The sequence below is a fragment of the Salvelinus fontinalis genome, chromosome 9 (assembly GCF_029448725.1).
Source record: "Salvelinus fontinalis isolate EN_2023a chromosome 9, ASM2944872v1, whole genome shotgun sequence".
NCBI classification, from domain to species: domain Eukaryota; kingdom Metazoa; phylum Chordata; class Actinopteri; order Salmoniformes; family Salmonidae; genus Salvelinus; species Salvelinus fontinalis.
The window spans coordinates 58,596,074-58,622,843 of record NC_074673.1 but is presented as its reverse complement, the minus strand read 5'-3'; the positions used below and the strand labels follow the sequence as shown (position 1 = coordinate 58,622,843).

The window sequence follows — 26,770 nt, the reverse complement described above, 5'->3', positions numbered from 1 at the left end:
AGTAAAATCTGTTGGGGAACATTGATGGTAACATGTTTTCGCCAACGAAAGGTATTTCACCAAACTGTTGACAGCCTGCACGCTCGAGAAGTAAATAAAGGAGAGACAGGAGGAGATGGAAACGCACGTTGTTGAGATATATACTGATGTATACTGTAGTTAAAGCTAATGGTAGGTAATGTGTCACCCAATTAATTATGAAAATATTTATTTTCAATCCCTATTACTAGGCTATTCAAAACCAAATACAAATTCACAAATTGTAGGCTAACTGTAAGCCGCCCTACACAATACATTAACCAAAAGCATCACCTACTATGTGTTAGGCAATGTATTGTATAATGGTACAATCATCATTTTAATTCAGGTTTTCTTTTTGGGCTTGGGCTCATAAGCCTATGTATATGCATAAGCTCTAATGTGTGTATGGGTGCGTTGAAAGTGCTGTCCAATTCGTTGTGTTAGGCTTTGAAACAATATCCACAACCATATTTTACACTGTTTCAACTCACAGTGAGGTGAGTTTTAAATGTACGATAGGCCTACTGTTTTGATGATAAGTGTTTGATGTGATTTTCAATTGCATTTGCATTGATGTCAGAGTGGCTAGAGGGACAACACAGCCCTGAGTACGAGGCCATTAGGACCTGATGGTAGTTACAGTAGCAAGTTGGGTACTACCAAATTATACCCAGAGTGCATCAAAGGAGATCACCATGACTCGATGGTCTAGTGGAATTTTACTCTGGTCATGACTCGTGACTGCTGGTGAGGCGGTAAAAAGGTCATCGCTGGTGTGGCGGTAATAAGGTCATCGCAAGAGCCCTACACACACCAGAACAGATATGTCGCTGTTAGAGGATCCAGAGCAAATTCTAGTCCTTACTTTACGCATTAATTCAGTACGCTCCCTCTGTCAATTAAATGTTATTCTTGTCATTATAATCCAAATTTGCGCAGACTGATCAACACAGTGTCAAGTTACTTTTCCCAAAAAGCTGAAGTCACCACCCAGTAGCAGCGGTGCGGGTTCCACGGGTAAAACGACATCATAATCATCATTGCTTGTTTCCACGACCTGTGAGCAGTCAAAAGAAAATGCCACGTTTGCTAACTTGGTTAACCGTGCGATAAAATGAAACTGTTTTCAACACATCAACTGTTTCAGACAAAATAAAATGTTTTACCAAGCAAGATAAAACGTTCCATTAGTACAGAGCGAATAAACAAAAAACATTTTGGAACGAACACGTGGTCATCACCAGACTGTCCATTTAAATAGAGTATCGAGTAGATTTTTTAGCTATAACAGGGTTTATAGCATAATGGTTAGAATCACTGCTCTGGGATTTGAAGGGCCTGGGTTTGCCTACCGAAGGGGAAATTTGACCATTGTCTTTCGTGTATAGTTTTTGACACCCCCTCTTTCCTAACACAAATACACCAGCGTGTGCACGCACAGTGTGTGCTTATTTTCATCTATGAGGTGTCTTAAAACAGCCTTGGGAATTGTTGGGGATCGTTGAGTGGCAAGGGACGGTGACATGCGCACGTCTTGCTACGACGGAGGAGAGGACGTTGGAGACCAGCTCTCAAACTCTCAAGGAAGACGTCGTTGACCCTCGTCCGGCAAGATCCACGCCATCCCTACGGTACAAATGCAAGCGATAAGTTGCACAAGTTGTCAAAGGGTCTCCTTTTCATGCGCCACTTTCTGGCATTTGAGAAGCGAAGACATTTGCGAAGCTGACAAACGACTTAGGCTTATGCATATGCACACGGTACATTGCACACTATCAGTGGCACTTATGTATGTTCTGTTCCAAATATGTGAGTACTCCCATCTGTTTCCATATTCATACTGCTATAAACGTGGGAATGTGTGCTCTTTTACAGGAGTCGGACAGCTGTGTACAGCATTACTCAGAACATGTGTAGTTAAAGGATTTGGAGCACCTATCCAATGTCAGTTTTGTAAATACGAATTCTTAAGTGTTTTGTACGTGTCCAATGGCTGCAATTTACAGGTGTTTCTCAGCACTTTGTCATTTACAGTGTTAGTATCAGGCGTTACCAAAATTGCTCATGACGAGCCACAGGGTTATGCAGGCTTTTTTCTTCAAGCCCAGTTCTACCACACCTGATTCTTCAACTCAGCTGTTCATCAAGACCTTGAATAGTAGAATCAGGTGTGGTAGAACTGGGCTTGAATAAAAAAGCCTGCATTTTTATTTTATTTTACTAGGCAAGTCAGTTAAGAACAAATTCTTATTTTCAATGACAGCCTAGGAACAAGGGGTAAACTGAATAAGCCCATGCCTGATGCAAAATGATGATGTGTGGATACGGTCAATGCTTTGTTGCCATATATCATCGGGTACCTCGCCACCTATGTCTTGCTCCCATGCAGTTTTTGTATTTGCAAAGGAAAGACTATTAATGTTCTGTATTTTGTCTCATAATCTGGAGATTGTGCCCTGCAGATAAGGGTTAAGATCTAAGCACCACTAGACTGGACACTTAGTAGGCTCAAGTGGAAATGAAGGGAAGACATTTTCAAAGCTGCGAGATTGCAGGTATCTAAAAAAAGTCGGTATTGGGAATATTATGGTCAATCCTCAGAGTATCGAATGAGACTAATGTGTTATCAACAAATAGGTCACAAAAAAACACCAGACCGTTCCTATGCCAGAACTGGAATGCCGTGTCAATCTGTGACACTGAGAAGAGATGATTCGATGTTAATGGGGAGAAGCCGCTTGCTTGTTTGAGGCTAAAGTGACTTCGGAATTGGGACCAAATTTAAGGGAGTTCTTAACAATGGAGTTCAACACATGGGTGCCAAGGTTCATGGGCATTGGGGAGCACAGGAGCAAGACCGGAGAAGGTGGAAGGCTTGACTGTAACTCCATGATGATCCTTGTTTTCAAATGTAGAAACTCAATAAACACATTTAGATATATTTGGCGACCAGTAGTAGTGTAAAGAAATGGGAAGGCCAAGCCCGCCTGCGGGCTTAGGTCTCTCTAGATATACCTTTCTCATTCGTGGATTTGTAGCTGTCCAGTTGTTTGAACATCGACTTTGGCAGAAAAATGGGAATAATTTGGAATAAGTACAAAAACCTAGGTAGTACAGTCATCTGAACAAAATGAATGTGACCTGTTAATGAAATGGGAAGAGACGACCACCTTATGAAATCCTGCTTAGTGCGCTCCAGGAGTGTTTTGAAGTTATGTTTAAACATAGCCTTAAAAGAGCATGTGACCTTTATCCCCAAATAAGTAAAGACCTGATGCTCCACCTTAAATGGGAAATTGGCATACCCAATTCCTTCTGCTAACTGATTAATGGGGAGAAACAACTTTTTGTTAGGTTTAACTTATAACCAGGGTATGTCCCAAAATCTTGTAACATGTCCAAGAGATACAGTAGTTCGTCCTTTAAAAGTTGCAGCGTACTGCAGCACAGCTTGCGTGGTGCTGCAGAATTCTATGGCACGGTATTTAAGTGTCAGCCATCGTAACCATTAAAGCTAGTTAGTGCTAGTTTGACCACCAGAGGCGGCTGTACTTGAGAAACCTTTGTTTGTAAGAACATAGTATATGGGACTGATTTTAAGAAATGTTGCTTAATATGGTGTTTCTATTCCAAGAAAAATTAAAAACTCTCTGGGTTTCCGTTAGGATGGAACGGAAAATATGGCGCTGTACAACATGATGGTCGGGAGTAGGCTACAGTACTAGGCTATTTAGCTAAAGAATCCCTGTGTCGTGCGGACATGCGGGTGACTGGGGATCAATTCTCCGATGGGGAGGAAGGAGAAGGCTGTTCTTGTAAATAAGAATTTGTTCTTAAAACTGACTTGCCTAGTTAAATAAAGGTTACACTTAGAGCACAACATTTCTACACCATAATTGTAGTCTAACCAATACCCAAAAGGAGACTCAATGAAAATAAAAAATCTCATTGATTTATCAAGTTCTATGTTTGTCTCAGAGCAGCGTGAAATGGTGCTAATATAGTTGTAGGCTATTGCTTCAAATCCTATTGCTTCTAACTTCAATATGCTCTTTAAAAAAATAAGACCTACACCACTTTCAACAGCACATTACTCAACACTAGTGGGCCTTAGTTCACCTACGGTAGGCCTACAGTATATCTGCCAATAATTGGGGCAGGAGGTAGCCTATTGGTTAGAGTGTTGGACTAGAAACCTGAAGGTTGCAAGATTGAATCCCCGAGCTGACAAGGTAAAAATCTGTCGTTCTGCCCCTGAACAAGGCAGTTAACCCACTGTTCCTAGGCCGTCATTGAAAATAAGAATTTGTTCATAACTGACTTGCCTTGTAAAATAAAAAAAAGTACATATATTTTTTAATATAACTTTTATTTAACTAGGCAAGTCAGTCATGAACAAAATCTTATTTACATTGACAGCCTACCGGGGAACAGTGGGTTAACTGCCTTGTTCAGGGGCAGAATGAAGATTTTTACCTGTCAGATCGGGGATTCGATCCAGCAACCTTTCAGTTACTGGCCCAACACTCTAACCACTAACCACCAGGCTACCTGCTTCCCTGGCAGGTAGGATTGGAGGATTCTAAATGAAAACCAAAGGCCACCTCATGGGTCTCCCGGTGGCAGCTGGCACGGGTATTGAACCTGCATCTGTAGCAACTAATTTTGCACTGCGGGAGCTCCCATCCACTCGGGAGCCCCCATCCACAAAGTATCAAAATACAGAGAGGTGTTGGTAAAGGTATATTGTCCTGCCCATAATGGGCTATTATAATACTGTACATGGTATTCAGGACAGGATAACCAAAACATTTATTTATTAAAGACGATCATAAAGAATGTTGGTACATATTTATTCTGATCCAAAGCCATGGATGAGTGAGTCACTCAGCTTTATGTAGGTGCCGGGCTATATGACTGTGCCATCAACTTGATAATATATACTGTATAAATATATATATATATATATATATATACATACATACAAACATACATACACATATATACATACATAACCACAGATACTCCAAAAACATTTAATTATATAAGTAAATAGGAAAAACCAACCCAGTAAAATTCAACATTTGTATAAATGTAACTCAATGTCGAACATCCTAACAAGACAGAACACCGAAATTTGATGGACAAATGCAGAGCTGCAGTGTTCGCTCAACTATACAACATGCAAACCCGTGCCGTCCACCAGCAACCACCAGGGCGGACCAACCAGTCAAATAGTAAAGAATAATACACATTGTCCTTTGGGAGTATAAACTTGTATGCATTAAACATGCTCACAGTATGTAGTAGGGTATCTTATTAAGGCATGGATAGAGAGCTCAGTGGCTAGCATTAGGTAGCGACTAGGCTAATTATTACCGCGCCACCTATCACCGTGGCTGTACAGCCGCAGCTAAAGTTGAAGTCAGAAGATTACATACTTAGGTTGAGTCATTAAAACTATTTTTTTCAACCCCTCCACAAATTTCTTGTTAACAAACTATAGATTTGGCAAGTCGGTTAGGACATCTACTTTGTGCATGACACAATACATTTTTCCAACTATTGTTAACAGACAGATTATTTCACTTATAAATCACTGTATCACAATTCCAGTGGGTCAGAAGTTTACATACACTAAGTTGACTGTGCCTTTAAACAGCTTGGGAAATTCCAGAAAATGATGTCATGGCTTTAGAAGCTTCTGATAGGCTAATTGACATAATTTGAGTCAATTGGAGATGTACCTGTGGATGTATTTCAACGTTTGATTTTTAACTTTGAATTAGCCTACTACTGTATGTAGCCTACTGTAATTTCGTTTTTTCAGTATCCTACAGTAGATATAGTGTTCGGCATTCGCTATGCATTTTTTGTTTGAAAAAGTCATTGCAAAAGATGAAAACATTCTGCCCACACCTCTAAAGAAATACTATCAAATGTGCCATTCTGCTTTCTTTTCGAAACTGACATGGCCAAGTTCCAACATTTCTAAATCATGCAGCAAATGAGGGCGTTTTTGTTACCATAAAAAGGTGAATGGAGGGCAGGGTTGTAGCACCTGTTCATGTATGGTTGGAATCTCGCTGCATTTCTAAAAGATCTGCAATCTGTTCAACTAAACCGACCAACTGGGTTCACTTGTGACTTGCGTTCGGCATTGGCGAACACACTTACAAATCACAAACTGCTCCCTTCAGAGTAGTATCATTTAACTTGGCCTGCCTTGAACATCTTTCAGATTTTCAAATTAAAGTACATGAGTTTGAAATGGCTCATCTATTGTAGCACCGTGGTTTCTGGTAACACATAAGTATAAGAAACCTCCTACTAGGGCCACATGGAAACATTGACATTGGTTTGGAGAGTGAGTTTAGCAGTTCGGGAGTCTAAAGACAATTGTTGCTAAAGCAGATGCACAATAACAGCAACAGAAATAATGAATAATGCAGCGCGTTAACGTCTGTGTGTGTTAGCGTGCCTGCGTGTAAGGGTGTGTTAGTGCGTGCACTAGTGTTTGTGTACGTGTGTCAACATGTGTGTGTGTTAGCATGTGTTAGCAAGAGAATTTCCATGGTGTGTGACAACCGCCGCGGCTAAATTTAGAGAGGTGACATCGGAGTGCATGGTTGCCATGACAGCAGAGGCCTGTGGGTATTGACGAGGCAGGAGGACAACAATGCAGATACAACTCATTAGATATCTGTGTGTGTGTGTGTGTGTGTGTGTGTGTGTGTGTGTGTGTGTGTGTGTGTGTGTGTGTGTGTGTGTGTGTGTGTGTGTGTGTGTGTGTGTGTACACACATTACATGGACTAAGCCAGTCATATCTGCTTCAGTTGTCACCTGCACCACCATTGTGTTTCAATGCCAAAAACTGTTGTCATGACACTCTAGTATGCTGTATATGTATTTTAGTTTTTTATTACAAAACGGTTTTCCACGGTGTGCCCTTTTGAACATGAGCCTGCTTTGTCTCATGACGAAAATGAACATGTTCTCTACTAGTTGTAGAATTCAGATTCAGAATGCTTTTCCTCCAATCAGGAGGTCTGGTTCAGCTAAGGAATGTTCGGGCATTCTATAACACTACGCCCTCTTCCATATGTCATCTCCCTGGGCAAACCAGCAACCAATCTGTCCGGACTTCTGCGACTTCCTGCTACTGCCTTCCTGTCCCCCAGAGGTGTGATGTCAAGCTGGTCGAGTGGTGAGAGTGTGTACAACACAGGAAAACCCACTACACAATTGTGCAAGTGTGTGTGTGTGTGTGTGTGTGTGGTGTGCATATTCCCGTCTGTGTAGGCACGCATGTGTGTGCGATTGTGGTCAATCAAAAGAGCTCTCTATTCCCCAGACATCTCTCTCAGCCTGCCCAGCTCCATCCTCCCCCATCCTCCCCCATCCAGCCCCTCAATGGACCTGTTGATGGGGAACAGGGTGTCTGTTGTGCTGTTGGCTGACATGTCCCTCATCTAAAATGCACCACTGCCTGCCGACCAAAACACTCTTCCTCATTCAAATTCAGATTAAATAAACTATTTTCCAAAATCCACCGACTCCACGAACTTTAACCAAACCTAAGTGACTTTGCACCCCCCGAAGAAAAAAAACGTAAATCATATTTCACCTCATTTGTCCAGTCCGTATCATATGATTTTATTCACAATACAACCACATACACACAAGTTGTTCGGAGTTCAGTTGTTCTCGAGCAACCAGAGGCTGACACAAAACCACCATCAATCAGTCCTATAACTGCCTATGCTACCATCACAGTACATGAGTGAGTGCTTTTAAAGCAGGAATCTGTGCACGTGTGTGTGTGTCTGCCTGCGTGCTTGCTTGAGAGCGTGCGTGCGTGCACGTGTGCCTGCATGTGTGCTTGCCTCCCTGTGTGTCTCCCTGCCTGCATGCAAACACATGCAAAGTGCATTCAGAAAGGACTCAGACCCATTGACTTTTTCTCAATTTTTGTTACGTTACAGCCTTATTCTAAAATGTATTTTACAAATATATAATCTAATCAATCTACACACAATACACCATTATGACAACGCAAAAACAGGTTTTTAGATTTTTTTTCAAATGTATTAAAAATAAAATACTTAAATATCACATTTACATAAGTATTCAAGTCTTCTTGGGTATGATGATACAAGCTTGGGACAGCTGTATTTGGGTCTGTTCTCCCATTCTTCTCTGCAGATCCTCTCAATCTCTGTCAGGTTGGATGGGGCACGTTGTTGCACAGCTATTTTCAGGTCTCTCAAGAGATGTTCGATTGGGTTCAAGACCGGGCTCTGGCTGGGCATCTCAAGGACGTTCCGAGACTTGTCCCGAAGCCACTCCTGCGTTATCTTGGCTGTGTGCTTGGGATCATTGTCCTGTTGGAAGGTGAAACTTCGCCCCAGTCTGAGGTCCTGAGTGCTCCGGAGTAAGTTTTCATCAAGGATCTCTCTGTACTTACAGTAGCTCCGTTCATCTTTCCCTCGATCCTGACTAGTCTCCCAGTCCCTGCCGCTGAAAAACATCCCCACAGCATGATGCTGCTATCACCATGCTTCACCATAGGGATGGAGCAAAATTTCCTCCAGACGTGACACTTGGCATTCAAATTTGTTGGTACCCTTCCCCAGATCTGTGCCTCGACACAATCCTGTCTCAGAGCTCTATGGACAATTCCTTTGACATCATGGCTTGGATTTTGCTCTGACATGCACTGTCAACTGTGGGACCTTATATAGACACGTACCTTTGCAAGTCATGTCCAGTCAATTGAATTTACCCCAGGTCGACTTCAATCAAGTTGTAGAAACATCTCAAGGATGATCAATGGAAACAGGATGCACATGAGCTCAATTTCGAGTCCCATTGCAAAGGATATGAAAACTTATGTGAATAAGTATTTTTATTTTTAATACACGTGTAAACATTTCTAAAAACCTATTTCTGCATTGTCATTATGGGGTATTGGGTGTAGATTGATGAGGATTCGTATTTATTGAATCAATTTTAGAATAAGGCTGTAACATAATAAAATGTGGGAAAAGTCAAGGGGTCTGAACACTTTTCGAATGCCATAATATGTAGGCGAGTTGTAAAACATACACAGCAGCACACAGGGCCTGATCTGTGCAAAACATGCTAGGAGATGACATCCGTGTGTGTAGTGTACCCTCTCCATATCATCATGGTACAGGCGAAAGAAGGAACTACTCACATAATACTGTAGCTCTTAGAAAGGATAAGATCGCATTGCAATTAATGGTGAAGAGCGGTGACTTATCCATTATACTAGGGTTGTCACAACACTATCGATAGTATGGCAGGGAAACAAAACATCAGGCAAACTTGTTGGAAACAAACAACCTTTTATTATCACCCTTATGTTGTCACATTTGTAAGCTATAGCACACACTATTTTACAAGCAGGTTTCTACAGGACTATACAGTGAGGTCTACTTCTTGCTTTCCTTTTTGCCATGAGAAAGTATCAGGACTGTAGTACCGGGATACTGGTACCGTGACAACCCTGGCTCATACTACATAAAACGCTTGATGACCTGATGAAAAATGTGATCGGGAACGGCAAGCCATTACTCCACTGGTTATTTTGATCGAGTGAAACTATGGATACAGACAATGGCCTCGATTTTCGGGCTGGCGTCAAGCCAGCGCAATTGTCAAACGCTGGCTTGTTTGAAAATTCGACCTGTTTAAAGCTTTGAATATTTTCAAACCCTAGTGCCAGTAATGGTCATTTACCTGTCTCGACACAATAATCACAAATGAGTTCGCTTGCGCATGATTATGGCATGGATTTTTACAGCTGAAGCGCAGCCTATCCAGCGGTGATGCACAGTAGCCACAGTAGAAACTGATGTTTCCCCCCCCCCCCCCCCCCCCCCATTTTGTTTAATTTGATTAGAGACCAAGCACAGCCTCCCATCCTCTCAATGAAGGCAGTTTTTTTTGTCACACCCAATGCATTCGCGAAGTAATCAAGTCTATTGATAAAGGGTTTTATCTACCTTTTTATCTATGTAGGCTATTACATTATTTTAGCCAGCTCCTGTTATTCTTTTTACTGTAGTGCATCTCCTCCTCATGGACTGTACCAGATTTGCCAGTTCTTGCTGTGAGATGTTACCCCACTCTTCCACCGAGGCACCTGCAAGTTCCCGGACATTTCTGGGGGGTATGGCCCTAGCCCTCACCCTACGATCCAACAGGTCCCAGATGTGCTCAATGGGATTGTGATCCGGGCTCTTCGCTGGCCATGGCAGAACACTGACATTCCTGTCTTGCAGGAAATCACACACAGAGCGAGCAGTATGGCTGATGGCATTGTCATGCTGGAGGGTCATGTCAGGATGAGCCTGCAGGAAAGGTACCACATGAGGGAGGAGGAAGTCTTCCCTGTAACGCACAGCGTTGAGATTGCCTGCAATGACAACAAGCTCAGTCCGATGATGCTGTGACACACCGCCCCAGACCATGACGGACCCTCCACCTCCAAATCGATCCTGCTCCAGAGTACAGGCCTCGGTGTAACGCTCATTCCTTCGACGATAATCGTGAATCCGACCATCACCCCTGGTGAGACAAAACCGCGACTCGTCAGTGAAGAGCACTTTTTGCCAGTCCTGTCTGGTCCAGCAACGGTGAGTTTGTGCCCATAGGCGACGTTTTGCCTACAAGCCCTCAGTCCAGCCTCTCTCATCCTATTGCGGACAGTCTGAGCACTGATGGAGGGATTGTGCGTTCCTGGCGTAACTCGGGCAGTTGTTGTTGCCATCCTGTACCTGTCCCGCAGGTGGAATGTTCGGATGTACCGATCCTGTGCAGGTGTTGTTACACGTGGTCTGCCACTGCGAGGACGATCAGCTGTCTGTCCTGTCTCCCTGTAGCGCTGTCTTAGGCGTCTCACAGGACGGACATTGCAATTTATTGCCCTGGCCACATCTGCAGTCCTCATGCCTCCTTGCAGCATGCCTAAGGCATGTTCACACAGATGACCAGGGGCCCTGGGCATCTTTCTTTTAGTGTTTTTTTCAGAGTCAGTAGAAAGGCCTCTTTAGTGTCATAAGTTTTAATAACTGTAACCTTAATTGCCTACCGTCTGTAAGCTATTAGTGTCTTAACGACCGTTCCACAGGTGCATGTTCATTAATTGTTTATGGTTCATTCAACAAGCATGGGAAACAGTGTTTAAACCCTTTACAATGAAGATCTGTGAAGTTATTTGGATTTTTGCGAATTATCTTTGAAAGACAGGGTCCTGAAAAAGACACGTTTCTTTTTTTCCTGATTATATTTGAAAACATTTAAGTTATTTTCCTGTAACAATTTTTCTTGTTTTCTGTTTCATTTGATTAAAAAAACAAGCCCTCATAGTAGGCTACCCTTACCCTACTATAATGAAAGCTGGTTCAACAGCAATGCGTCTGGTTTCTTTCTAATCCTGGCAAAGCATTAGCCAAGGAGCCTATCCATAAAAGGTTTCTAAATGGTCGACTCGTGAGGCATTTGACAACATGCTTATGGAGTATTCACTATTCACATAGGCCTACCTGCAGTGCATACTCCATTCGGCTTGTATCCATCCCCATTTCCAACGAGCTCCTCTTGTCTGGTTACCAAAGATGCGCTCATCCAAACATAGGCTATTTACATTTCTCAGTCTGATAACACCATATAAACGGTAGGCCTAGCCTATATCTTGCTTATTGCAAACGCGCCTCACAAATACAATACAATTTACGGGAGCCTAGTATTCGTGATGCAAATAAAGGCCTATACTCATTGAAGCCAATTACAACGATGTTGACTGTCAACACTCCAAAAATATTGATCCAACACTGGATGTTTTTTTGTTTTGTTTTACTGTTGCTATCACTCGTTACTGTAGCCTGTGCTATTTAATAAACTGTAGTATCAATCCACAATGCACTAGGATGAGAATATTCCATGCCCCCAGCTGAATTGGAGTTTATGACAATGCAAAGACCATCAATAACCTCCAGAACTGAAGAAAAACGCATGCAGTATTAAGCCATGGAACACCTTGATTGGCCAGTGAGTGGCCAAGCCCTCGTCACACCTACAACTTGTTCATTCATCAAAACCTATCCCTTTCGCACTACCGCCAGCTATTGCGGCTGTGAAAATAACAGCTGTGAAAATATTTCTGACACACCCCAGACCTATAGCACTACCACCAGCGCTTAGACGTACCATTGCGCTACGTTTGTTAAAATAGAGCCCGATGAGTCATTGAAAAAAATTGTTGGTTACTAAATCCAGTGAGAACTAGGACCATAGAAAAACGTTTGTCTGAGCGGTTGGCCGGATATGCCCACACCCGCTATATACTTAATGCTGATTGGTTTTGGTTCTACCCACCATAGTGCTGTCCAGTTAGAACGTGATGTGGAGGCCCATTACTGCACGCTTTGTCACCACCGCCTACAGATGTTGTGTACACTTGTGTGGTTCAAAAAAGGGAGAAACAATGCAATCACGAAGATCCATTTCCAAGACACTAAATATATAAATACATATGTAATATAACAAGAAGCCGATGAGCAATGTGGCCTGATATGAACATATGAATGAATGCAATGGTAATACAGGAATATTGATGTAAATATAAACATACTGCCCGAGAGGGAGAGAGAACTGATCCTAGGGCTATTAAGATTTAAGGCCCTCTCTGGCCTGGCTATAGATCTTGTCTGAGGCAATTAGTTACTGCGCATGTGCGAGAGCATGAGAGAGGCAATAGTGCCCCATAATACAGCAGTATCTAAGGCTATACCTTGCAGCGGTAGCAGGCAATCAATATAAACATTGCTGATAAAATAGTAGTGAGTAGGCTAGTTGCACTTAAAACACGGCTGTAGCGATACATAACAATTATGAACTAGATGAGATCGCATGTACAGAGTACACTGATCCTTGATATTGACCTTCAGTTCCATTACATTACGCATAAGAGCCAGTGGACAAAGGCGTCTTCTGTCGGGGGAGTTTTGTTAAAAGCAGCAATGTTCGGTCAGAGCATCCGAACACGTCGTTTGCGGTACGGTTTTGGAAGCAGAAGGACCTTGTCTTTCGTATCAGTGAGAAATCACAAAGAAAAACGAAAGGTTAAATTGATACATACCTTTAGAGGGTTAGGGTTCACACACAGCCATATTTCCATGTTACAGCACTTGTTTACGTGCTAATTAGCTACCTGCGTCTCCAAACACCTGTGTGTAAACGGAAGACAGGTTGTCACTGAAAAATACTGTCGGCTGCAACTGTGTTAAAACCGGTCAAAACAGTTTACAGGAAGTGTGTATTTTGAATTTGTTCAATTATTTTGATGTGATATGAAAGTAGAGGGATTTATGTTTCTAGAACTGTGTCGCAATTGAAAAAAAATTCACATTTAGATGGAGTATTTGTCTGTTTTGTCTTCTATAGCCAATTCACCCTTTAAAAAGAACATGTAAAGGTCCTTGGACTAAGGAATAACGAAGAGTACGCACTAACAGACAATCCTAGAATCAGCTCAGAGCTAGCAAACAACACTTGAAACGTCTTACTTACAAACTTATCTACACAGTTATATTACACGGTAAGGTAACCTTCACTCAAACTTATCCGAGTAGCATTTCCAACAATGACTTGTTTTAATGGACACACACATTGGAAAACGGCATGTGAACGGTCTGTCTTCTTCTTCTTCTTTGAGGTTTATTGGCAGACTACACTCAAAGTGTATTTCCGCCACTTAGTGTAGCGGGTAGTAAAATATCCCCAAAAAACGAAATATGTTGTGGATGAACAAATTCATACTAACTACCAAAAAAACACTAACACAATTCACGCTGCTTCTGTTAAGATCACAATGCGATTTTTTGACACTTAATAACCGTTGCAATAAACACCAGAAAATACACCTTTTTTACACAAAGCGTGTCTGGTTTTCTTGGTTGACCAATATTTACTAATGGCTGGGGTGTATCCACTAGCATATCATCAACACTAGAGTCACTTGCTATCTCAATTATGATCCCCACCACAGTTGCAACAAAGACATTCTTCAATTCGATCTTCAATACACTCCTTCTGTCTGCGAACTTTTGCAACATGGCTAAAGTTCTTGCATTGTAGTGGCTTGTGGACAAATGCACTTACTGCATACTTTACATAACCTAACTTTACATGCGTAGAGATGTGCTCTTTATCAGAAAACAAAAGAACTGGCTGACTTTCTTCCTTTTCCCCATGCGGTTCAGGTGACGGGCACCAACCACATCTTGGATTCTCTTGAAGTATTCAATATCTACCGTTATCGACACCCCGGTGCTCTACTTCGCAGTTCAAAGTATAATACTTCCGAATTTTGAATTCTTGTGATTCCCTAAGCCTCCTTCTTTTGCGCTTCAGAAACACAATAAACCAGAACAAGCCCACTCCTGGTCAATCTGATTGATTCCACTTTTCCCTACACATACTTCACCTTCTTCGATACCTCAAATGGGTTTTTCAGATGAACGTCCTTATTCAAATAAACTAATCCCAACAGGAAACAAATCCTTATCTGACCTACACTCACCATCCATTAAAAAAAATTGGCAATTTCCTTTTCGTTTTATTTTTGGACACTATAGTTTTCCATTCATCATCTTCAACTTTACTCGATTCAGACTTGGCATCCACTTCTGCCTTGATCCTTCCCCGTCCTCTACGCTAGTTAGTGCACTTCCTTCTATTTGCGACAGCATGTAAACACTCACTAACGTGAGGTTTCAGGGCCCTGGAGTATCTCCAAGCGTCCTGATTGGTTGGAATAGCCAGGTGATCGACAGACCTAAAGGCCAATCAGATTGAGAGGAGCAGAATTTTTTTTACAGCTGCCCCTGGATTTGCTGTTGGAAATCCACACATCCTGAAAGGCCTCAATAGGGGGCTTAGTCCTGGAAGGGCCTAGTCCTATCTGGCATGACAGAGGGGCAGAGCAGTGAATTGACCAGATTAGCTGTGGTCCTTGTGTGCATCTGGCCGTAGAAAGGTAGCTGGTTGCGGGTGTCTCTTAGAGGACCATGGGGGCCAGTAGGATGCCGGCTCCAGCGCATGTAAGGGGCTTAGGGGCCGCCCCATGAGGGAGGGACAGTTCTGGGCTGCGCCATAGACCGCTACGGTGTGGCAGAGGATCATACTGCAGAGGAATATGGCAAGCCTGCCACAACTGTTGTTGACAGCTCGCTGGCTTCTGCTGGGGTTGGTGACTCTCTCACCACTACTAACGGCGATGGCTCCCATGTTGGAGCAAGTGGGGACACCTGGATGAGGCTCATCAGGGATTCAAAAGCAGGGGCCAACTGGGCCCTAGAGACGAGGTCAGGTGATTCCCCAGGTGCAAGGGCTGGAGGGTCTTCCATTGCTGGAGGTGGGCGGCCCCCTAGAACTGGAGACAGTAGGCCCCCTGGGTCAGGGAACGGTGGGTCCCTCGGGTCAGTGGGCTGAGGGCCTAGTAGGGCAGGAAACATACAACCTAAAACTATGACCGAAGACTGCAGGCCAGGTGTTACAGGAGACTGAGAACCTACCAGAGAAGGGAACTTGGAGTTTATGACAGGCGTCTGGGCACCGGCTGAAACTGGGGATTGTGAACTGGCTAGCGGCATGGACTGCAAACCTAGAAAGACAGCCAACCCAGGGCTGAAAAGGACAGGAAACCCAGGGCCTGGAACTAGTGCAGGAGGTTTAGCGTGTAGCACTAGGAGGGGTGGCTGTAGACCAACTGAGGGCAGAGATCACAGACCTAGTGGGGCACAGAACCTAAAGCCTGGCAGAGCAGGAGACTGAAGGTCGACTAGGTCTGGGGACAGTGCACCTAGGACGCTTGAAGGCTGGGAGTCTGGTGCTGGTAACATTGGTCCTGACAGTGAGAACGATTCTGGACCTGATAGAGAAACTGACTCTGGACCTGACAGGGAAACTGACTCTGGACCTGACAGGGAAACTGACTCTGGACCTGACAGGGAAACTGACTCTGGACCTGACAGGGAAACTGACTCTGGACCTGACAGGGAAACTGACTCTGGACCTGACAGGGAAACTGACTCTGGACCTGACAGGGAAACTGACTCTGGACCTGACAGGGAAACTGACTCTGGACCTGACAGGGAAACTGACTCTGGACCTGACAGGGAAACTGACTCTGGACCTGACAGGGAAACTGACTCTGGACCTGACAGGGAAACTGGTGCTGGAACTGACAGGGAAAACAATTGAGTGCTAGGAGAGCAATAGAGCTTTGGGCCTACTAGAGGAAAGGTAACTCTGAGCCCAGCCAGGCAGGAGCCTGATTACCCACCTGGGCAAGGGACTAGTGCTGGAGACAGCAGACCGAGTACAGCTGGAGACTGAGGACCTAGTGCTAGGGACTGAGAGCCCGAAGAGGGCACAGGTAACTTGTGGCCTAGCAGGGCAGGAGGCTCTAAGTCTGGCGGGTTAGGCAACTGCCTACCAACTAAGGCAGGGGGCTGCGATCTGAGCAGGGCAGGAGACTGCAGACCTGCAAAATGGGGCAGCTAACTTAGGGCCTAGTAGGGCAGGAGAACCTAAACCTGGCAGACTAGGCAACTGCCTACCAACTAAGGCAGGGGGCTGTGATCTGAGAAGGGAAGGACACTGCAGACCTGCAAATGAATGTAGGGCCTAGCTGGGTAGGATACCTAGAGGCTGCTAGTGTAGGGGACTATGGACTCGGGTCCTAGTTCTAAGACAGCAGTCCAGGGGCCTAAGCCAGAAGTGTGAGCCTGCAACTAGGGCCAGAGACTAAGGGCCTGGTATATCTGGAAACTTGGAGCCTGGGAGCAGGAGTCTGTGCCAGAAGCTGGCGGGGGTGGAGACGTGGCTTAAGGTTCCAGGGTAGCAGACAGTCAAACCTCGGGCAGACGAGCATCTGCCTCGACCAATAGGGGATCCTCACAGGGAATAGAGGATGGCAGCCAGAACAACGGCAGCCAGCCAGAACAACGGCAGCCAGAACAGGCCCCGTGTCAGCAGCTGGCTGTGGCTCCACAACTGAAGCAGACGCCTCCTTAACTATGGCTAGTCGAGGCTCTGGCTGAAGAGGGTGCAGACCTTGGTGTCGTGGACTGTGCACTGCGGAATTGTGACGATCTGCTGGTGAGCTAGGCTGCTCTGGGGGCTTGCCCGGGTGGGCCTAGATGGATGTCGGTCAGGAGAGCAGCTGGGCCACCTCGGGGGGTACCACGCTCTGGTAAATACAACGTAGGTTTCAGCCAGGGGGACCTGGAGTGATGTAGTTCTGGTGAGTAGCTGGGCCACCTCAGGATTTAATGGACTTCCCAATGATCTCGTGGGGGTAGCGAAAGCTCAGGCCGGGGGGCCCTTGGGTAGTGTCTTTCAGGGGAGTAGCAATGTAAAATCCATTACGTACGTACAGTATTTTAGGAAACGTTTTTGTAAAACATGCATCTTACACTGCAGAGCTAACTTTCCTAACCTGTGCCCCCGCACATTGACTCTGTACCGGTACCCCCTGTATATAGCCTCGCTACTGTTATTTTACTGCTGCTCTTTAACTATTTGTTTTTTTTATTTTTTACTTAACACTTATTTTTCTTAAAACTGCATTGTTGGTTAAGGGCTTTGTAAGTAAGCATTTCACTGTAAGGTCATATTCGGCGCATCTGACAAATAACATTTGATTTGATTTCATCAAGGTTTAATATGGTCTATAATTGGTTTCTCTTTTTATATTGTCAATATCCATTTTCAGTGTTGTGACATCCATAACAGTTGTGAATGTGATGGATCATATGAGCTGCGTTTACACAGGCAGCCCAATTCTGATCTTTTTTTCCATTCATTTGTGTTTTGACCAATCACATCAGATCTTTTCACATTAGATCTTTTTCAGAGCTGATCAGATTGGTCAAAATACCAATTAGTGGGAAAAAAATATCATAACTGTGCTGCCTGTGTAAACGCAGCCAACTTAGCTTCAGAAGTATGTAAATTCACCACATTTTGTGTGCTTGTTCTGTGACGTATTCTTTAGACTTTTAGAAAAGCAATTGTTGATATCTTGAAAAGTATGTGATATTATAGAAAATATACGCAGAAATGCATTTCTCAAACATGGCAGTAGTGTTGTTTAGATAGAACGATGAAAAGATTTGTTTCTGTGTTTTAGACATCCATAATGGAGGGAGTAACATCCATAACGGTCATTTTTCCTCTCCAAAGTAGTAATGACAGTCTTTTCAAAATTATCGTTTTTGTTGTTCCTTCGAAATGGCTATCCATGTTTTACTTTAAGACTCACAAACTTACAGAGTTTCACGAATAAATTCAGTTTCCCAAAAAAGCTGAGGATTATTTCTGTCTGTAATAAAGCCTTTTTGTGGGGGAAAACTCATTCTGATTGGTTGGTTGGACCTGGCTCTCAAGTGGGTGGGCCTATGTCCTCCAAAGGCCCACCTATTGCTGCGACCCTGCCCAGTCATGTGAAATCCATAGATTAGGGCTTAATTTATTAATTTCAATTGACTGATTTCCTTATATGAACTGTAACTCGGTAAAATCGTCGACATTTTTGCATTTTGTTGCATGTTGCGTTTATATTTTTGTTCAGTATCGTTTGTGATTTTGTGTGCTCATGTCACATCCGTAATGCTGGAACTGCCCTGTTCTATTCTCAATAGGACTTCATGGATAAATAAAGGTTAAATACAAATTGAAAAAAATGTATAATCCCAATTCCGTATTTAATGTAGGATAATGAGAAGAAACCTGACCACCCCGGATAATTACGTTTAGAAATGGATAATTTTCAACAGATAAAATTTGAAGTTGACTAGGTAACAGTTGTTTGGACATAGCTGGGTAGGGGGCATTATATGAGTACATTTGATTTGTTTAGCCAAAATGAATATAAGGCACAAGCAGAAATTGGGTTTTACCTCAACATGTGCTTTCCTAGACAGCTAGAATTGTCCCAGGTTAATGATGGACTTAACACAAGCACGGAGAGAAGAAAATGACCAACAAACTCAAAAAGCACAACCCATCATTTTCATCCAACAGATAAGAATATGTCCTTGTTTTGCATATTCTTGATTATTACACTAATAAAGCCTTGGACTATGAAGGACATTTTCGGTGGGTTAAGTGGACTGCTGTTCATCGACTTTAAGTGTGTGTGCGAGAACACGTGTGTGTGTGTGAGTGAGTGAGTGAGTGAGTGAGTGAGTGAGTGAGTGAGTGAGTGAGTGAGTGAGTGAGTGAGTGACAGAGAGACAGAGAGACAGAGAGACAGAGAGACAGAGAGACAGAGAGACAGAGAGAGAGAGAGAGCGAGAGAGAGCGAGAGAGAGCGAGAGAGAGCGAGAGAGAGCGAGAGAGAGCGAGAGAGAGCGAGAGAGAGAGAGAGAGATTTGTCTCGATATGTATAGGCTACAACATTTAGACATGTTTCAGACACACTAATGTACGGTGCTTTCAGAAAGTATTCACATCTATTGACTTTTTCCACATTTTGTTGTGTTACAAGGTAGGACTAATATTTAATTGTCCTTTTTTTGTCAACCTGCTATACAAAATACTCTGTAATGTCGAATTGGAAGAAAAAATGTTCACCCGCCTGAGTCCATACATGTTAGAATCACCTTTGGCAGTGATTACACCTGTGAGTCTTTCTGGGTAAGTCTCTAAGAGCTTGGCACACCTGGATTGTACAATATTTGCACATTATTCTTTGAAAATTCTTCAAGTTGGTTGTTGATCATTGCTCGAGAGCTATTTTCAAGTCTTGCCATAGATTTTCAAGTCGTTTTATGTCAAAACTGTAACTAGTCCACTCAGGAACATTCAATGTCTTCTTGGTAAGCAATTCCAGTGTATATTTGGCCTTATGTTTTTTGTTATTGTCCTGCTGAAAGGTGAATTTGTCTCCCAGTGTCTGTAGGAAAGCAGACTGAACCAGGTTTTCCTCTAGGATTTTGCCTGTGCTTAACTCTATTCCCTAGTCCTTGACAATGACACACATTCCCATAACCTGGCGCAGCCATAACCATGCTTTCAAATATGAAGAGTGGTACTCAGTAATGTGTTGTGTTGGATTAGCCTCAAACATAACGCTTTTGTATTCAAGACATGAATTTCTTTGGCATTTTTTTTGCAATTTTGCTTTAGTGCCTTATTGCAAAGAGGGTGTATGTTTTGGAATATTTTTATTCTGTACAGGCTTCCTTCTTTTCACTCTGTCATTTAGTTTATTATTGTGGATTAACTACAATGTTGTTGATCCATTCTCAGCAGGGCCTAAAACTAACTTTGTCTACCAGCCACTCATATTTTTTTTACTTGACAAAATATTTTTTGCTGCATTAATTACACAAAAAAAACGAATCAAAATGGATGACCGTGTTAAGTAACATTTCAAATAAAAGGAATGTATTATTTATGTATTTTTAGACCTGAGTCAATAAACCAAAATATCACAGACGAGACAAATGTTCAGTTGCCCCTTTAAGGTTACCTTGGTAACGTGGCCATTCCAGTCTTCACAGGTGCCTGTGAGAATCTCACTAGTAGAGGGCGACGACATCTCCTCTCTTCGCTAGCAGTGGAAACGAATTCAAACATTTAAAAACAACCTAACTTGTGAACAAAACAATGTAAATATCCCAAAAAACATGAGGGTAATATCTCACTTCAGTAGTTAGACCAACTTTAATGCCATTCACAGTGAACAAAGCCACCCGGCAGGCAGTGTTCCTGCGCGAGGTGGGATAGCTATAACAGTAGCAGTCCTATTTCTTTGTGCATCACCAGATATGAAGCAAAACAGTAGAAATCATTTGAAAACATCTACTGCAGCATTTATCTTGCTATAAATCAATACTCGCACATGGCTCATACTTGACGTTTGACTATTTGTAAGAAAGGCTTGCATTGTAGAGCCCTGTGTGTGAACACCCGCCAACGTGGCTGGTGAGTTAGACATTCTTAACCGCCATTGCCAAAATCTACCCGCATTTGGTGGGTGGCAGGTGTACATTTTGGGCCCTGGTCCTCAGTTTTCTCCTATCACAGCCATTAAACTCTGTAGCTGTTTTAAAGTCACCATTGGCGTCATGGTGAAATCTCTGAGCGGTTTCCTTCCTCTCTGGCAACTGAGTTAGGAAGGACGCCTATATCCTTGTAGTGACTGGCCGTATTGATAACTACAACATGCTCAAAGGGATATTCAGTGTCTGCTATTTTACCCATCTACCAATAGGTGCCTTTCGTTGTGAGGCATTGGAAAACTTCCCTGGTCTTTGTGGTTGTATCTGCGTTTAAAATGCACTGCTCCACTGAGGAAACTTAAAGATAATTGTATGTGTGTTGTACAGAGATTAAGTAGTAATTCAAAAACCACGTTAAAAACTATTATTTCTCACAGAGTGAGTCCATTCAACTTATTATGTGACTTATTAAGAACATTTTTTTGTACTGACTTATTTAAGCTTGCCATAACAAAGGGGTTGAACACTTAGACTCAAGACATTTCACATTATAATTTTGTTTGTTTCTAAAAACATAATTCCACTTTGACATTATGGGGTATTGTGTGCAACCCGGTGACACAAAATCTAAATTCAGGCTGTAACACGACAACCATTTGAAAAAAGTCAAGTGTTGTGAATACGGCACTGTAAGTATAGCAAGAATGCAAAACCTGCCAATCTGTTTGAACAATTTAAGCCTCTCCAGCCCCTGTCATTTAACTAAAGCCCACTCACCTTCAGTAAGGCAGCAACAAGCTGGGACAACACTCACTGGCCTTTCAAACACACGTGACATATACACACACACACACACACACACACACAGCCCTGTCATCATCAGTAGGCTCTAGCGCAGGGAAAAACCCTCGCTCAGCCAGAGAACATCAGAAGGAAAGGGTCCCCACTGCACTTAGCCTATACCAATATGGGGGTTACACACATGTCAACGATTCAATAATCACAAGGTGTCACGTTACATCATTCACGGGGAACATGTCAAGCCACCAAAGCAATGTACACAGCCGTGACAAGCCTTTTCAGAACCGAGCGGTTTCCACTGGGTACAGATGTCAGTTCAACATGTCGTTTTGATTTACATTCGATTGAGTTGTCAACTAACGTGAACTCAACTTGAAATCAACGACAATTTGAACCCCGTCATTGGATTTCGGTTTATAGTTGGGTGACGGAAAAAGAGTGGGTGGCTGTTTTTCCCACATTTTCCCATGTGATTGGCATGTCATGACCTCTGGAGCCTTTTTCGTGATCCGCCTGTTCATTATTAATGAGACGACGGCCTCTCATTTCGACCTGGCTGCAGCACATTGCACTTTGGCTTGGCCTCGCTACACAGCCATGTTACGTCCCAAATGGCACTCTATTCCCCTATTTAGTGCACTACTTTTGACCAGGACCCATAGGTGAGGTTGGAGAGCGAGGAAAGGTACACAGTAAATCAAGGAGAGTTCAAATCACAGTGTTCGGGTTAAATTGACTCTACTGGGAGTTATCTTAAGAGAGTGATACGAGAGAGTGATACGCTCCCCGGAGTTAGTGTTGATAACTGGAGTTGATTGGGACGGAGTACTTTTAACTCCACCAAGAATACTTTGTATTCAGTGAGGCTGGGAGGGGCCTCCTTGTAAAACCGGTATATCCCAGCATGCTGCAGGTTGAATGCTTTTATTGTTTGTTTCAATATCTGGCTTTCCGCATGTCCATTGATGCGACACAAAGATAAGAAAGTAATCCAATCTGTAAGTGGTTGGATTAATAGCAACCATTAGTGAGATAGTTGTTCCAGTTTACATGGTGTAGGTCAGTGGCGGTTCTAGCTTGTATGGCTTCCTGGGCTCCCTTGGCATTTCGTAGTGTGACTGATTTGACTAATTGCATTAGGACTGTACAAAGTTAGAGGTGCGCTATTTGATAGATTCCCCCGCTCCCCCTACCTTGGGCTTCCAGTGAGGAGACCTGAGGTCAACCTACCCCCGCCCCCCTCCCCACCTCGTACTTCTGAGTGGGAGACCTTCCCAGGCAGTAGCCTGCCTAGCTCACAAACTAGAATCAGGGCGCCCACTCCGAGGTTAATTAACCCACAGTCCCACACGGTGCTATTATATCATGGACGTGATGTGCAAATAAGCCATAGAAAACCGATCGTGGAAATGTCACCATTCTGATTTTTTTTTTTGTGCGGGCGCCCCGTGCCAGCCCCCGGCAAGATGTCGCCCTGGGCGTCTGCCCATGTCGCCGGTACCTAAATCCGCCACTGGTGTAGGTGGTCTCCATGTACTGTATTTTCTTCCCTACTCTTACAGGCATTCTAAATGCACGTTGTGGGTTGTATGAAAGTGCTACATGTCTTCCTGCAGAGGTGGATCTAATAGACATTGGATATCACATTGCAAACCACCATAATGTAAAACATGAAGAAATATGAAAATAAGACTTTACACCCTATTAACTCAAAGGAAGTCAATTGAAAGAGAAGTGAACTCTGCTGGAGTTGAGTGTTAATTCAGAACACAGACAAGTGTAAAATGGCAAGGGAGTTGATTAAAAGCAACACTGAAAATAATAAAATGGCAGATCAGTGTGTTAAATTAAGCAACTCTGTCAGTTTGATATTTTCTCCATTTAGGCCTAGTGTAGTTTTAACTCCCAAAATATCAATGCCGTGACCTGAGTAGTTTTAACACAAAATGGGGGTGGGACCATATAAACCCCCAAATAATGTTACATTTGACCCTATAAGAGTTGCATTAACTCTTGCGATTTGACTGTGTGTTAGTCATTAATGAGGAGATGTTGTTTTCGCTACTATTTCGACTCCTGCGAAATTATACTTATTCGGCACGAAGTGACAAACAACCCGAGCAACCAGGATATTAGAGAAAAACATCCACAGAAGCCACAACACCAGCAGCACTGCATATTGTTAATAAATCCAAAATACATATTTCCAATTCACATTGGACAAAGTTCATGAAAGCCAAACCCTATGAAACATGACTTCGCTCACTACCTCACTCAAAAACACAACTTCACACACGAAAGGCAGTTTTAAATGCATCGTACCTTTGCCGTAGTTGAAGTGGAGTTTGATAGCTTTGCCCTGATTGATGTGTAGGTAGGTGAACCACACGGCAAAGGTGAGCAGCACAAGCAGCAGAAGGAGTTTGAACTGCTTCCGAATTTTCTTCACGGGGAAGCGCAGCATCCTCGCTCAAACATCATCCGTTGACCGGCTGCAGAATGGGGAGAATGCCTGATGCTCGTTAACCGAACTAACCGTCCGCGGTTCTGGAGTAGTAGGCTACTGAAGTAATCGTGTCTAACCTCACCGGTAGTCCTTGGATGAGATCGAGGTGTAGTCCCCTAGTCCATCCGTGGTGTATCCATTGCCCGACACTATAGCCAACAGTGAATTTAGTTGAGTTTTAAATGAAAAAACACATTCTCTGATGCGCCAGGTTTGACCGTAAAATAGCGCTCCGGACTCGCTGCAGTCATTGCTATAGACTAACTTTATCAATTGCAAATGAGCTATTATTTGCGTTCTTACTCTGCAAGAGAACCGTCGTCCTCGGAGACAAACTCCTTGAAAAAACGAAGAAAGGGTCCCCAAGTCGCATTCCAGGCGCTCTGCGGTGGCAGTTTGGGCAGGGAAAAGGCGGCAGATCAGAAGCCGCGGTTCGGTCAGTGTTCGACCGAGGGAACAAAATAGCAGTCCAGCGATAATCTAGGCAAATCTCCTACTCGCTCTAGCCTCGTTGACACCCCGGCGCTGATTATTTCAACGATTTCTCACACGAGGATCATGCCCCAGATTAAGGCGAATTCGAGGGCGCAGTTGAGCGGCTTCCACAGAACGAATCAGAAAACGTACCGTTTTAAAAAAATAGACGCGTTTCTATTCCAAAGGCTGCCAAATCGCGGCTAAATAAGTAGCCTACTACTTTCGCTCCCACGACAGCGTGCAGTGAGTTTACATGACATAGTAAACACTAAACAGAGCGAGTCACAGGTCTAGATTGTACACTGACATGCGCATTTCCAAATAGACGAGAGGGTTTGCTCTTTCCAAATAGACGAGAGGGTTTGATCTATCCAAATCAACACCCGCGCGTCGTATGTAGCATTATAGGGTTGCTCACGTGTGCTCTCTGTTTATTTGCAAATTATGTGGCACCGTAGAAATGGCCTGATGCACCTTACTCCGCAATAACCAACTGTCCTATCTAAACTCCAAGCGTTCCGTTCCTAATCGTTAAACACTGATGAAACGGTAATCTGGAGAAGTCATTTGGCTAATGATAATGGATCAGTTGGACCGCTTTCCTATATTCCCCAGAGAAGTGATTCGATATCAGCTGGCATCATCCTCATGACCTATTCTGGCTCATTTAAAGACCCAGTTGAGAAATATAAAACGCTAACAACAAAATACCTGCGTTGAGAATAGAACAGCGCGCTGGGTGCCAGGTGAGAGGAGTAGGCCTAGACTAAACATGAAACGTTAAATGTGCCGGTTCGTTTCGAGATCCACGGGATTCCTCTCAGAGGTCCATGTGCACCTTCACGCGCCCCGATCTTCGGTGCCGCTGCTCTCTCAGTCGCTGCATTTGACCGAAATGCTCCCGACCAAGTCCCGACCCGTGTCAGCGTTCCCGGTGCAGGCGAAACGCAAACGCAAGCTCTCGCTAAACAATAACATCCAAATTCAGGAGAGATGCAGTAGGGTGAACGCTACAATGTTGCTAGCTGCGATGCACTGGCTAGCAGTGTTATTCCACTCGTGAGCTCTTCTTCGTTATTACACCGTAATAACATCGTCCTCCTCTGCCCTTACATGGCGCATCATGTCGAAATGAACCCTTGCTCAATGCAAGGTGTCGCAGAATATGGAGATATTTATAATATTATAAATAATAATGCATAATATTAAAGAAATGCTATACCCTAGTAAAGCACAGGCAGAGGCTATTCTCCATTGCCCATGTAATCTATATACTCCTCTTCTAGTCTCCCACAAATGTTAAACGCTTCGGCTGTTGCCTATGGTCTGGTTTTTGAGACTACTCCTCTTCGTCCATCAATTGGGCATCAGAAACGCTGCTGGGCAACCGAACTTGGGAGAGCCCGTGATCGACAGGTCAGGTATCCAACCGGAGCCTGCGCTCGTGGGAGGTGGGATGACGACATTGGCCATTAGACGTCGTCAATGATGCGAATGGTAAATATTGTAGTGACCCGTTATCTAGCATGGAAAACAGTTCTACATAGCTCGACTATCAGCTTATTATTTTAAAAATGTGGTTTTAAATCGAGTCAGGTCTATTGAATGTAAATCCTACCCGGTGATGTGGCGTCCAAAGTAAGTAGCGTGTCCCGTCCAAAAGTCATAATACACCGTCCAAGGCAAGGCAAGGCAGTCCACGCTCACAGGTGATGCTGCTTTGGAGATAGACACTCCAAAATGCGCCCTTGAGTGCCGCCTTTTGGTCAGAACCAAAATACGCACTTGAAATGTAACAGGAAACTGAGCATACCAACTTTACAACCCGTTTCAAACAGTGTAAAGAATTTCGTCAATACCATCATTACAACTGATTGTGTGGTAGGGTTTGAAGGCCTAATGTGTTTGTGCTGTTTTCAG

The 26,770-nt window shown here is 43.5% G+C and overlaps 1 protein-coding gene across 1 annotated transcript in view; it reads right to left on the bottom strand.

Moving 5' to 3' along the window:
* The window catches only part of b4galnt4a (beta-1,4-N-acetyl-galactosaminyl transferase 4a), a 430,046-nt gene extending 403,823 nt beyond the window's left edge, over positions 1 to 26,223 (bottom strand). The window contains exon 1 of the mRNA XM_055934959.1: positions 24,190 to 26,223. Within this exon, the coding sequence (XP_055790934.1) occupies positions 24,190 to 24,331 (142 nt within the window). The 5' untranslated portion in view covers positions 24,332 to 26,223. The remainder of the gene's footprint in view (positions 1 to 24,189) is intronic.
* Between the last annotated feature and the right edge of the window lie 547 nt (positions 26,224 to 26,770).